At 41.0% G+C, this 13,898-nt stretch overlaps 1 protein-coding gene across 36 annotated transcripts in view; it reads left to right on the forward strand.

Annotated features, from left to right (window-relative positions):
* SORBS1 (sorbin and SH3 domain containing 1) overlaps positions 1-13,898 on the forward strand; it is a 160,319-nt gene that overhangs the window by 89,540 nt on the left and 56,881 nt on the right. For 28 of the 36 annotated variants that reach the window (XM_056495337.1, XM_056495338.1, XM_056495340.1 and 25 more), the window contains 5 exons: positions 5,668-5,723; positions 6,561-6,620; positions 8,596-8,691; positions 11,567-11,686; positions 13,368-13,483. In XM_056495337.1, the coding sequence (XP_056351312.1) occupies positions 5,714-5,723; positions 6,561-6,620; positions 8,596-8,691; positions 11,567-11,686; positions 13,368-13,483 (402 nt within the window). In that variant the 5' untranslated portion in view covers positions 5,668-5,713. Of the gene's footprint in view, positions 1-5,667; positions 5,724-6,560; positions 6,621-7,687; positions 7,794-8,595; positions 8,692-11,566; positions 11,687-13,367; positions 13,484-13,898 lie in introns of those variants that run through there. The other 8 variants (XM_056495343.1, XM_056495363.1, XM_056495364.1 and 5 more) reach the window with 3 other exon arrangements.

Genomic DNA, 13,898 nt, shown 5'->3' on the forward strand with positions numbered 1-13,898 from the left:
GAAGTTAAGTGGAGTTTAGACTTTGGCCTGCTGACTTTTAAAAGTCTTTCACTATTTGCCAGATTTTAATGAGATGGGTGACAGCATGCTGGCCAGTTTCTTTGGGAATGCTTGTTTACAGGCTTGCAAAAGGAAGATTCAGAGGTGCAGTAGCTTCCTGAAAATGCATGGATAGGAGTGAGTGCAAGGAGGGAAGACCTGCTTAAACAGAAAAATTGTGTTGGTGCAAAACTATTTAGCTGTAGCTGCTCATGAATTTAATTTAGGCCTGAGATGAGAAACAGCATTCATGCCATATGAGGAATGAGTTCTGGAGCAGGCTTCCAGGAAGAGCAGTGGAGGCGGGAAACTTTAGCAGTTTTAAGCTGGAATGTGAAGAGTTCGTGCACAGGGTTGTATGACACAGCTGCCTGCAAAAGCATGGGAGTAGGCTGGATGACCCAGGAGATTCTTTTCTTCCCCCTGTTCCACAAGTGGTGACCTTGAACTGAGTTAACTCAGGTTGCAGTAAACTTTGTTTACTCTGAAGTTGATGACTGTAGGATGACTTAGTTCAAAAGCATCTCTGAATTCTTAAAGCTGTATCTCCTAGTTTACATTTCCTATTTAACTTTTATTAAGAGAGGCACATTCTTCATATATTGCACAAAAACTGGTACCTGTTCCCCAGATAACTTAATTTGCTCATTTGGAAGGCAGCAGACACATGCTATATTAAAAAAAAAAAAGGAAGCAATACTGCATTTGAAATGTGTTGTGTTTGTTTTTTGTAACAGCTGTAAGTTCCATTATTTATAAGAACACCTTATCCAAGCTGGTGTGTAATGATACCATTTGTTTCCTTTAGTGAGCTTTCAGTGCTCTCTCTCTGCTGTCTTAACGCTTGCTGAAGTGTGTGTGGAAGCTGTTGTCTTGTACAGAATTGGTGTGATTATTCTATGTGCACTGCTTGCTTACTCATAGTCTTTTCATTACTTTTGTTCTTAGGATCATAAAATCTTCTGAAGGAATGACAGGATGTTCTTTAACCCTTAAAATAAAAATGACAGACAATGTATTTCAGTATTCCAGAATAAAAGAATAATGATAGTTGAAGAGAGAGCTGATTGCCTGGGTTAACCTGAGCTGCCTGCTCTATTCAAAGGTATTTTTTTTCTTGTCACATTTTATGTGATGCAAGGTGAGAAATGCAGAGGGGATATGTTTTCTAGCAAGTTCCTTTAAGCAGAGGAAGCTGCTGGTGGGAGGCACTGACTGCAGTGCAGCTCTTTGTCCACTTTCCAAATTTGGGACTCCATGTTGCTGGCATGGCTTGTTGGAGAGGAGCATTTGGGTCAGGGACACTGATGGCATTGTGAGAAAGCGTCTGAGCCAGGGTGAAACAAATGGGTGCTGTCAGTGATGTGTAAGGCCTGACCAGGTGAACAGTAAGTTTTGTGATTGCTAATCATCCTTTCAGTCTGAAAGCTTACAGTTTTTCTGATAGCCTCAACTCCTACTTTATACTAATATAAATAAGAATTTGATTTTTTGTTTAAATTCAGCCACAAAACATTTAAAGCTCTTGTATTTAGAGAGAAAACTTGAAAAACTTGAAACTGAGAAAAATAAAGGAATATAAGGGACCAGCACAAGAAGTTTTTAATGTTCATCTCATGTCTAGCAATTGTTTTAAAATCCTATGTGAGTCATTGGAGCTCTCAGTACTAACAAGAGAAGAAAGGAAGCTACTTTTCCCCACACTCACATTAGACCACCAAAAATAACCACTGCCTGCGACTCTTAGCTGAGATACCAGTGACTTAAGAGCATGTGTCCTTGCTTAGAACTATTAATGAGCTGTTTGTTACCCCCTGCCTTTGTAGGGGGAGTATTCAAAGCTTTAGAGCATGTGAGATAATCCAGACAGGCTGTACAGAAGTAGTTGCCACTTATCTGCATTCCTCTTAAATAGGCTTCTGAACGCACTGCTCCCTTTTCCACACCAAGTAGGGAAGGAACTGCAGCCTTGGAGAAATGTGCTGGGGGGGAAAGGGAGGAAGGGAAAGTTAAACATCTGTCTAGAGGTAGAACTGAACTGACAAGGAGTTGGTGGATGTTACATATGGACGTTGGCTTGTTCAGGGTTGCAACTGCTGGCTTATGCCCTGAGGAATTCATTACTTTTCAGTGTGTTTTGCATGTGTGCAGCTTTGAAGCCTTTGTTGCTACACCTGTCACATTTCAGGAAAGGCACTGATTCCAGTCTGGCCAGGACACACTGGTTAGCTGGCTGGAGCAGGGAGCTGGAAGGAGACACGAGGGTGTTTTGCTTTGGAGTACTTTTTCTCGTATTTTTCTTTTTTTGTTTGCCTGATCTGGCAGTAGGGAATTCTGTTTTTAACACTGACATGAGGGACCTCATTCTTGGTTCTCTTTGAAATGCTCCCTTCTGAAGTGCTGCTGTGCATACTGTGTGTGTCTACAGGAATGGCTTGGCCATGTCTACAGAAAGTTCTTGAGGGGAACTGGGAGCAGTAAATGGTTCCAGACCCACCTGTTTCCAGGGACAGGCTGTCTGCCCAAGCTGGCAGGGACAAATCTGCCTAAGGATGCACCATCCAAATGTCCATAGCACGCAGGCTTACAGCATGTGCCTTCTCAGCTGTTACACCCAATACTGGGCTGTACTGTCCATCTGATCCCAAGAGCAGCCTTAGGACTGAGACAGGCCTAATAGGACTTCAGTATGTGGTTTGGGTCAAGGATATGGAAGACAGAATAACTCTGTAGCCCTGATGCAATAAGGTGCCGAGGCATGTTCACAACTCCAAACATGCACCATAATTTTGTCAATCTAAACAGGAGTTGTTTCTACTTGCATGCAGCAGATCTGTGTGCAGATTCTCAGTTGATCAAAATCAGCTTTTAAATGGAGTTTCTGGAGTTAAACCAACGCAGGGATTCAGGGTTGGTTACTCTTACCCTGAGCATGCTGAATCCATTCTGTGTATGGGAACTTGCACCAAGCACATGTTTGAGTGCTTAAAGGAAGCTGATTAGTTTCACAGTAAGTGAACACTGGATGCTTGTTATTTTAATTGAATTCCATAATTGCTAGTAAGTGTGGGGATATGTGGAAAAGTAATTTTTCGAGATCCAATCTAGATCTAATGAGTTTGTGTACATCTTCCATTTAATTTTAGCAATCTTCTTTAATTATCACTTTATTTTTATCCTCAAATAATTTGTTTGTAAAAAGTAATTTAATCTATTAATGCTAAATAATTATGCTTCTTTTTGGTGTGAATTCTTTCCTAAATGCTTTTCTTAATGCAGCGAAGGTCAGTGCTTCACCTTGTAAGCAATGTCAAGACTTGAATTAAAAAAGACATCACTGAAGTCAGAATTTTATGGTAGTTGTGATGCCACTGTTTCCAAACAAATGAGACTTTTAAAAAGGGTGAAGCATGTCATCATGTCAGATACTGCCATTGTGGGAGGGGAAGTGTTGCTCTGGCATTGCAGCAGCAGTGGACCCTGCCTTTGCCCAGACATTACAGCCAGTAAATCCTCTTTCCTCTCCTGAAAAGTTAATATACTGAATTATTTTTTCCCATTCCTTTTTAATCTTGTATACCAGAGGAAAGCACTGCAACCTCTTGGGGATGGTTGGAATGGAAGAAATTCTGTGTTGACTTGCATGAAGTCCATGGGGAGGGCCAATGCTGAGTTAAAACATCTGGGTATCAGCAACCTCCTCAGCTTCAGAGAGAGGTTGATCCTAAAGCTGAGTTGAGATTTACTGCAGTATTGCCCCTTCTTATGGTTTTCTCTTGGCCCTGGAGAAGGACTGGTATTTATCCCAGTGAGTTTAATATGCAATATTTTTCTGTGCGTGGAAGAGCATGATACTGCTACAAATCTCCTTAAGCTGGATAAGTAATTTTAGGCTGCTTCTTTTTGATTTGCTTGAACTAAGGCATCTTTCTGGAATGGAAATGTATGGAGATCAGAAGGACCATTAGTATTAAGTATGTTGGTCTACATTTTCAGGCTCTGTCAACCATTATTATTTCAGGACTCGTTTCTAATATGAAATGGTAGAAACAAAAAAATGGACAGGCAAAATCAGGCAGCCAGCCTATCAAGTTGGACTCAGTTTTTGTTGTTGACTGGTTTTATACTGCACCCCTCACTTCACTTGTATTTTACTGGGATCAGCTTGGTGCTAGGCTGAATCCTGCTGAGCCTTCATGAACCCACAATGTATATCTTATGTGGGTATTTTGGTGAAGGAAATATTTAAACAATTAAGTGTTGGCAGCTGTTCCTAGGGTGGCTTGCTGGGGAGCCCAGATACTGTCTCATTTTATAGATTCATCTGTTACTATACTTGCTTGTTGGGTTTTCTTTCCTTTTGAGTGTCTGTTGAATATGCTCATTATATTCTGGCTGGCATGGAGCAAATGCTGATTAAAAAAGGGGATGCTTGAGGCAGGAGAACACATTCAATTCCCTGAAGGGAGTTTTCACCTCTTTCAATGTTCCACTGCTGCCTCCAGTTCATGTAAAAGAAAGAGTATTTCCAACTCTGTTGTTTACTTCCTTGTTTCCCCAAGCAATTTTTCCTATACTTCTCAGATTGGGGTTCCTGGTTTGGCATGATTTTGTGATTTCAGATGCACATTTCTATTTGTGTCATGAAAGCCATTAATCGTCTGAAGCTACATTTGATTTCACTTGCTTTGGGCCTAACTTTTTGGCAGGGGGAGAGGTGGAGATTGGAACACAAAATTAAAGGACTTTTAATTTAACCTAGGACCTTTAGAGAGTTGAGAGATGTCATATGCACCTTTTTTTTGTGGAAATGCTCTTTGGCTATTCAAACCAACATCTGTGAGACTGAAACCTGTTTGCTGCAGGTGTCAAGTCCCCACAGGAGTGAGGACAGATAGGCCTCACAGTTCTCCTCCACAGACTGGCATCAGCATGAAAACTGACTTTTTCTTCTGATCTCTACCTGGTATTTTTTCTCTTGGGCTGGCAATTTCACTGCCTTTGGTACCAGGAGAATTAAAGCTTCCAGCTTCCAGCTTTCAGGTTTCACTTACTGGAGTCTGGTCCTGAAAATATAAGCAGCATTGCACAGCTGGAAGTGATTGCTGCAGAAGTTATAATATGTATTTTAACAAGTTCAACTCTTCTATATTGTTACATCTTTCAAAGGAGAGACTAGCTTTGATATGAGCAGCAGATTGCCTTGACATATGGGAAAGCTCTAATTTGAGGGCTTTAGTTTAAAGCTTTTAGTGTCACTTTGATTTTTGAAAATTATCTTAAAAGGTGGTATACATTTTATATCTTAGAAATTAGTCAGACTTGCACTTTGCCCTTTACAGACTCTTAGACTTAAATTACTATCTTTCAATTTCATATGAAGATTAGACTTAAAGTCTGGAAGCAGTGCTTGTATTGGGCAGAAATAATCTTTAATTTCTGATAATTATCAGCAAAAAGTATATCTGGTGCTTAATATGAATCCACTTGGCATTTGAAAGTAATTTTTTTTTTTAAGAAACTATGACTGTTACCTTGACTCTTGTGGTGAATGTTCAGCATTGTGTCCAGGGCTGTCTGGGCAGACATGAAACATAATGTAATCATTCTGCCTTTCACTTTAAACAGACATAAACAAAATCCAGAAGTGAAAAAGTCAAGTCCCTCTGCCACAATGAGCTCTGGTAAGATTGTGCTACTTTCTACTCGCACTCATTGGCCTTCCTTTTTATTACTACTAACATTCCTGTCTGTTTCTGATGCAATCATTCATGCTTATGGCTTGAATTTTGGCCAAAAAAGTAGCTAGAGCTTCTTGAACTGGATGTAGGCCCTTTTAGCTTATTTCAGTGTGGAACATACAATTCAAAATTACTGATAACCTTAAAAAATTATCTGAATTTGATATATTTTAGTAGAGATGAAAACATAGTTTGACATTTGAATAGGAAAAATCAGCTGTTTAAAGAAAATCAAGGGACCAGGAAATGGGAGCTGGTTGGGAAGAGGAAAACTTCTGGGCTTGTCTGGGTAACAGGCTAAATCAGAGTGAAAAATAAAGCAGATGCCAGTCTTGAAGTGCCATATGTAAGATTTGTGGAATGATATTCCCACTTAATTTTAGTGTCTTAGCAAGTCTCAACGGGGGTATCATGTCCTGGTTTTGGCACAACATTTTGAAAAAAATGTGAACTATTTGAAGAGAGTCCAGAAAAAAACATGACCTGGGAATTCAGTGTAAGCACTGATAAGTTTACAAGCTGGGTAGTACTGGAACAGGTTGCATTAGGGTGGTGCTGGAAGTAAGAACTCGTTAGGCAAACATTTGTCAGGAGTGACAGAGGTAGATGTGTTTCATTCATGGTTCAGAAATAGGGCTTTAGATGACCTTTGGAGCTTCCTTCTAGCACTGTCTCCTGTGTTTCCCTGAATTTACAGGAGCCAGTTTTATTCATGTCACTGAAGACCTTGTAGAATTGCAAAAATCTTTATTGCAAACCACTTCTGCATTTGTATTTCAGAACATGAAGAAATTGCAAAAACGGTTGTCAATGGGCTGAGCAGCAATGGACAAGAAAAAGGTGGGTTAAAATCTCCAGAGACACCTCCAGAGCTCCTCCTGCATGTCAGCTGGTGATGTGCTTGATTTTCCCAGAAATTCATTACAGTGAGGGCTTCCAAATTTAGTTCACTTGATGACTGACACAAGAAAAGCCTTGTACTGCACCATGCTAGTAGCAGCAGCATTTCTTAGCTCAACAAGTGTTCTTTGTCTCTTTAAAGTGGCAGGCTGGACTTGCCTCTTTGTGTATTTGTAGTGCTGTTTTGAGGAAAGCTGTACACTGCTTGTGGTAGTTGTGAGCACCTGCAAATCAGTATCTTAGTGAGTTGAGACAGCATGGGTTTGTGGTGCCTGTGTGTGAACTGTGTTAACTTCAGGAAGAGGTGCAGGTTTGAGTCTGGGCTTAAAGGGCAGGAACCAACCATTTAAATGATGAAAAAAAATCTAAACAAACCAGTTTTCATGTTAAAATCAGCAGGTTTTTTTTTCAGTGTGCTTTATAGCATTCAGTTTTGTAGAGTGACTGTGTCTGTTTTGGCAGGGTGGAAGTATGTGGGTATGGGTTGATTTTTCTGTCAGTTTAATTTCCTTTCTTTTCCTTTGATGCCTTTTTCTAGTGGTTAGTATTTTGGCTGCATTGTGGATGGATGAATTCAGTCTGTTTCAAAGCAGAACAGAATCAGGATTGTTTCGTAAGCCACAGGCTATTTGATTTGGGATCTGTTGTATTCACAGGGTCTCTGCTCAGGAAGAAGTATGGAAAACAGGATTTGATTTGGGTTCCTCTTTTCTTAAAAAGGAATTAAACAATCCTATCAAATTAAAAACTAATGAGTTTTGAAAAAATTTTATCAGGCTCTTTGGCCAGCCTTTTGTTGCTTGGGACTCCTTTTCTAGGTAGTGAAATCTGTGCTTTCCAGTTTTGCTGGGTATCAGAAAAATCTGCCACAAGAGGGGGTGTACACACCACCCTGATGTCAGTGACTCCCTCAAGCTGGCCCAGTGCTCAGTGTTAGTCTGTAAAGTGTCAGAAATGCAAGTCCTCTTACTCCTGATTTTTACAGGCATGAAAGAGATGACATGGAATGTGATGAGTCATCTATCATTTTCCAGCTAATACATACAGGAAACAGGTTTTATAGAGGAAAATCCTGGCTCTGAAGAAATCAGGAACACTATTCAAATTATGCTGGTAGAGTCATGATATATAAGATGTTTATCTTGGCAGCTCCTGTTGATCTTCACCTCTGAATAGTTCTGCCTATTTCACAATGACCCCTCTTTGTACCTGTTGATTTGAACAGTTTTGTAACAATTGCTAGAGTTTTGCATAGTGCTATATATGGTTTTCCCCAATGTTTCCACATATAGTATAGTTAGTGTGCTAGCTCATGAAGTAAGGTAGAAATCTCTTCAATTTACTGTTTATATGGATGGATTTTTTTTCTGAAATAGCTATATGGATGCTAACCTTTAGCATGAGACATTTTTCAAGATTATTTCACTACCTTCTGTTGTTGAACTTGTAAAAAATGAGCCATGAAATTCAGAATTCATTAATGTAAATGGTTTAATATTCTTCTCTCAACCTTTCAGTACTTGATTTTTTAAATTTTGTTTTTACTGAACCATATTAATGTTTTACTTAACAATTTTATTTTTGCATGTAGTGTACCTCAGTTAAATTATTATACTAAATTTTTTTGATGGCTTCTAAAAACTAATGCTTCCAGATTCTTTTTGCCTGCAGCATAGTGGCAGTCAGCATTAGTCCATTCCTTAATCAGTTCTGTATGCTGCATAAAGCAGACACATCCTGAATTAGGGCAAATGAAGGGATATTTTTAACAGTTGCATCATTGCTCTCTAGACTGCTTTTGTATTTTAAATTTCCTGCTATTGTGTCTCCAAGTACGTTAGAAAATTTTGTGGCATGCTTCCCGAACTCTGTTCTTTCCTTTTTGGATGTGCCATTTACACTTTTGTGTTTGCAGCTGTTGACGTCCCTTTATGTACACGTTCTATTTCTGCCGTTAAAATAATCCCTGTGAAGAAAGTGAAAAGTTCTCCTCACCTAGTGCTGCCTACAGGTATCTTCTTCTTTCCTCCCCTGCCATGCCTTAGTTAGCCATCCTTGTCTCTTTTGTCTCTCTGTCATTGTCTCTCTGCTTCACCCATTGCTTTGGCTAATTCTCAGCTTCATGCTCCTCTCACTCCTCCCAGAGCTGCAGATTTCTTTGGTAGGTAATGCAGTTAGCTCTTGATGGCACAATACAGTGTTCTCAATTATACTGCTCTTCTGCAGACATAATTGTGTCTGCTTGAATCTGGGATCATTGTAAGCTCTTCTACTAATACTCGATTCTGAAAAATATTGTTGTTGTTATTATTATAGACTCATTTTGAACCAAGCTCATGAAGAACCAAAGAATGTTTCTTGCATATCTTTGGTCTTTATGAAAATAAATGGTTCAAGCATAGTTCAACATGGTGGTATGGTTTTGTTTTTCTGTACATGCACTGAATTTAATCCACATGTGAATAAGTAAGGATGTGAGGCTGTCACCCTCTCCCTCAGTGCATGCTTCCCCACTAGAAGTACAAAATTATGCTTGTACTTTGCTGGATTTGGACAGTCAGACTAGTGTAGCTGATACAGCTTGTCTCTCCTAATCTGTCACACATGTGCTTTGTTGAGCTACTACAGTGCTAATGTCCTGTTGATTGCTAGCTGCTGGATTTCCATACTGAGAGACTCAGATTCTTGTTTTCTGTTATTTTTGAAGGAATTCATCATTCTAGACATTTGTTTTCATCTCCCAAGATGAGATAGTCTGGCAAGATTTTCTTTCCAAATATTTTCAAAGCATTTTAATTTTTTTTGAGTTCAGAGCATGTTTTTTTTCTGGCTCTTATTATTTTTGGTTCAGTATACAGGTTTAATCTGTTGTATGGAAAATTTATAAAAGGCATTGATTCCCAAATTTGATTTTCCTCCAATATGATGAAGATATTGTTTTGACATGTCTTATATCTCTGTTTCCATTTCTCTCCAGTGCCTGTAAGTGTAGGCATAGGGTTGTAGCAGGACAGCCACCCTGCACTCTTTGTGGATGTTTGTATCAGGCCCAGTGATTCCCAACATTGTGTCCATGCTTTACAGTTACAGCACTCTTAAAACTGGAGTCTCTGAGCTTAAATCTTTGTCCTGTGGTTTGAAAGTGACTCCATAGAGTCTTTGGGCTCTGTGCTGTGCTGCGTTGATGGGAATGATAGCCAGGATTGCACTCTTGGGAAAAAGGAATCCTGACCCTACCTGAATCATGCAAAAATCAGTCAGAGAAGTCAGCTTCTATTTCACCAGGAGCGTGGGTGACCTTAAGTTGTGATCAGCTGTGGTATATTTAAGGATGAAACAGCTTTTGATATGTCTGGGTGGATAGTCTTTCCCCTCACAGAGGCTACTGCAATGCTGCCTCAGTTAGCTAAAGGCTGAACTATAGGAAAGTATCCTCTGGTTTCTTACTTACTCCATTCTTTTTATAGTCCTAAGTGTAGATCTGAAATCATGCTTTTTGTGAAATCCCTGAAGCATTGGTAACCCATGTAAGGGCTCCAACAGTGAAGATTCCAGCACAGAAGGCTTTCAGTGAGAGCAGGAGTTTGGCATTCATTGAGTTTCTCTTCTCACTGCCGCTGTCTTTCTGGCATATTGATGTTTCCCCATATTGTGGCCCCACTGGCTGTGGTTTGCATGGTTTGCAACCTTTTCCAATGTGTTACCATGGTCTGTAGGCAGTGTACTGGTGTGGATTTGGTGAGGCATTACCTTGCTGAAGTCAGCCAAGGAATACTCATCTGCACGAATGTGGGCTATTGTCTGGACAGTAAACAACAGCCTTTGCCCCCTCTGTCCAGTCTGAAGGCATCAGTTTTGTTGTAGCAGCACTTCCTGGAGTTATATCCTTCCCCACGCAGAGATAGTGTGATCCTCAACCCGTAAAAATAAAAATTATTGTGTTGTCACTTGTGTAATGCAGCATGCACTCAGTACCTTTTCACTCTCCCTGTGCAGTCATGGTAGGGCTGGTACCTCTGTGTAGGTGAGTGAGGTCTGGTGGTAGCTACAGGGTCACTAACAGTGCATGAGAAGAGGAGGTCTGTGCAAGTAGCCTAGAGAAACAAGACACTTTTCAGACTTTTTATTTTCAGAGGTATCTTAAAGGCACCAACTCTCCAGAAAGATTTTAAGTAGGGGGAGAAAGAGATGTAGCTTTGAAGTACTGGTTTGTTATTGCTTAATAGGATGACAGGAGGAGAAAACACAGATCATGGACTGAAATACACAAAGGTAAGCCTGCACAGAAGCTGTGCTGAACTGTGCCTCAGCAAGGAGGCTGGGCTGATCTGAATAGGCATGTGTTTAATCTCCTCTTACTTGGGGGGGGGCTTGGGTTCCTGTGTCAGAAGGTGAACCACTGCAATGAAATGGGGAGATGGCAGGGAGGTGGCTGCAGTGCCTTGCCTTTAGATCATATTCAGCATAGTTACAAGATTTTATGTTCCAGTGGTCGAGTCTTCCTCTTTCAGTCCTCCACAAAAGGCATTTTTAAGCTTTGGCAAACAAAGTGTGTGCCTTGCTAGCACAGTATCTCTGTACAAAGTAGAACAAATAAAGCAAGTGGACCTGTGACCTTTGCCTCAAAAACTCTTTTTTTTCCCCTTTCTTTCTTAACTACCTTGCACCAACTCAGAACTTAACTGCTACATTCATCAATTACATGAATATAAAACTGCTTTGATTTCTCAGTGCTTTACAGAGCTAATCTACATCTGCACAAACATTACTAGATTGATTCACCTGGAGGCAACCATACTAAAATTACTCTAGAGCTCCAATGGATCCTGGTAGCTTTGCATCATCCCTTTCTATGTGTTTCTTCTGTACATGTGCATTTCCTGTAGAAATGGATCCCACAAAAGTCTGCAGTGGAAAAGGAGCTGTAACCCTCCGGGCAACTCCATCCTCTGAAGGGAATCGGAACATCACTTCACCATGTCCTCAGGATGCTGAGCAACCTGAAAGTAAGTGATGGAAGGTTAACTGGAATCTGTTACTCACAGTAACCTCAAGACCAGTCAGTCCAGAGTCTTGGGCTTCCTTTATGATTTAAAGCTGAGAATTGCATAGCATAGTTGGAAACCTCTTGCAAGGACCAGAACAATAGAGAGACTGACTCCTAGTGCAGGTTTCATGACCCCTCAGTCATTGACTAAAGTTTTTCAGGAGCACCAAAAACTCTCAGTTCTTTTCTTCCTTCCCCTCCCAGCCCCAGCACCCCCAGGGGCAGGCTGTGTCACCTCCTTTCATGCCAGGCATGAGGTGGAACAGAAAGAAGCTGAGTGGTGCTGCTGCCCAGCAGCGTTCAGCTGGGTTGTCAGGGAAGCGGGAGAGCGTCCCCCCAGACAGACAGCATAGCCACAGAGCTCTGCCCCCTTTCAATAGCAGATGTGTAATTACTTAATTGTGGGAGACAGGCAAAGCATAGCAAACCTGGCCAGTGTCGTGGGTCTGGCAAAGAGGATGAACTCCCAAAGGCAAGATGCTGTTAAGGGGGAGGAGGTAAAACATGCTCTTGAAAGCAAAGCATGCATTGTTTCTGGCTGTATTGTTGGAGAAAGGGCAGTTCCATTAATTCTAGCCCTAATGTGTCACTTTCTGCTCTGTCTTCTCCCATTCTGCTCCACCCGTGACCTGCCCTCTTTTTATGCTTGCCTTTCCCTGTTTCTTCACTCCTACCCCCTGCTGTTGCTTCTCTCCTTTCTGTTGATGGCTTCATAAATTTCCAGCAGCTTGAATGGCAATGGGCCCATTACTATGGAAATCAGTTCATTAATACTTCTTTTGCTTATTCTCTCAGTCGCTTTATGAAATGTACTTTGGAGCTGGGAGAGCTTCATGCATATAACTTAAACAGCAAAATGGATACAGAATGGGGAGGAGCCCAGTTGGAAGTGGGTAAATATGTGATGAGACCACTGCATGTAGCTGCAGGGACTGGGTTGTAAAGTGATATATTATAACTCCCTTCATGCACTTAGTCTGCAAAACTCGATCTGTTTGTTGGTAATCCTTTATCTCAATCACGTATAGTGATATTGTTAAGGATAGATACATCTTCATAATCTGAATACAGGGTCCCTACATTGCCACTAATTTGTGGTGTCTGGATGTCAAGCTGCAGCTTTAGAAAGTAGCTAGCTGGGCAGCCTTTTTGCCTCTGAAATAAGAATGTCAATGAACAATTGTTTCTTCATTGCTCTGAATGAATTGCCTTGTGTTTACAAAGGTCAGAAACAAGGAGGACATCATGTTTAGGGCTGGTCTCTATGGTAATTACGCAGCCCTGTCAGAAAGCATTTTATGTGTGAAATGAAGTAGCTTGACTCTTAACTTCGATTGGTACATGTTTTCTGGAAATGTAATGGTTTATTTTTTTCCCCTTTCTTTTCCTCTATGCCTATCCTCCACCCCCACCTCCTCTGTCCCTTCTTCCTGTGAAATACTTAGGTCTGGAGCCAGAAAACTCAGAAACAGGTATAAACATTGGCTGCTTCTGTTGTTACTTCCATTGCTTTATTGGAATTATTTCTTGTTGCCTGGGGAAAAAGAAGAAAGGGGGGAAAAGGAAGAAAAGAGTCCCCTCCTTTCACTTATCCTGCAACTGGAGGGAATCTGTGATGTGAGTTTTCTTTCCCCTCGCAGATGATTGGAGGTCGTCGTCTAACACTGATGCCAATGGGGATGCCCAGCCATCTTCTCTGGCTGCCAAGGGTTATAGGAGTGTGCGTCCGAATCTTTCTTCAGACAGCAAGCCACAGGTAAGCCTTTCTTCTGTCACCCTGAGGGTGATCATCTGGGTTCAAGCTCTGGATTCGTGATCAGGAGTCCTGGGTGAACTCCAAACTTGGCTGCAGATGGGTAAGTTGTTGTGCCTCAGCTTTTTCTACCTTTCAAACGGGGGCAACACCAATGTCAGAATGTCAGCAAAGTGTTGTGGAGCTCATGTGTTCAGGCTCACCACAGTGTTTCCTGCGTGGATGAAGGAGGACAACAACGTTATTTGCAAGAAAAAAGGTGAAGTAATCATCTGTAATTATTTTGTATTGTATGCTGGTTTATTTCCTAGCAATTGCTGCAGGCTGAAATCAGAGTTGCACCCTGTGTTAAAAATAAAATATTGGGGAAATGCCTCTCTCTTTTAACCCTGTAACTGATAGAAGCCAACAAGGGAAA

The sequence above is a fragment of the Oenanthe melanoleuca genome, chromosome 6 (genome assembly GCF_029582105.1).
Source record: "Oenanthe melanoleuca isolate GR-GAL-2019-014 chromosome 6, OMel1.0, whole genome shotgun sequence".
NCBI lineage: Eukaryota > Metazoa > Chordata > Aves > Passeriformes > Muscicapidae > Oenanthe > Oenanthe melanoleuca.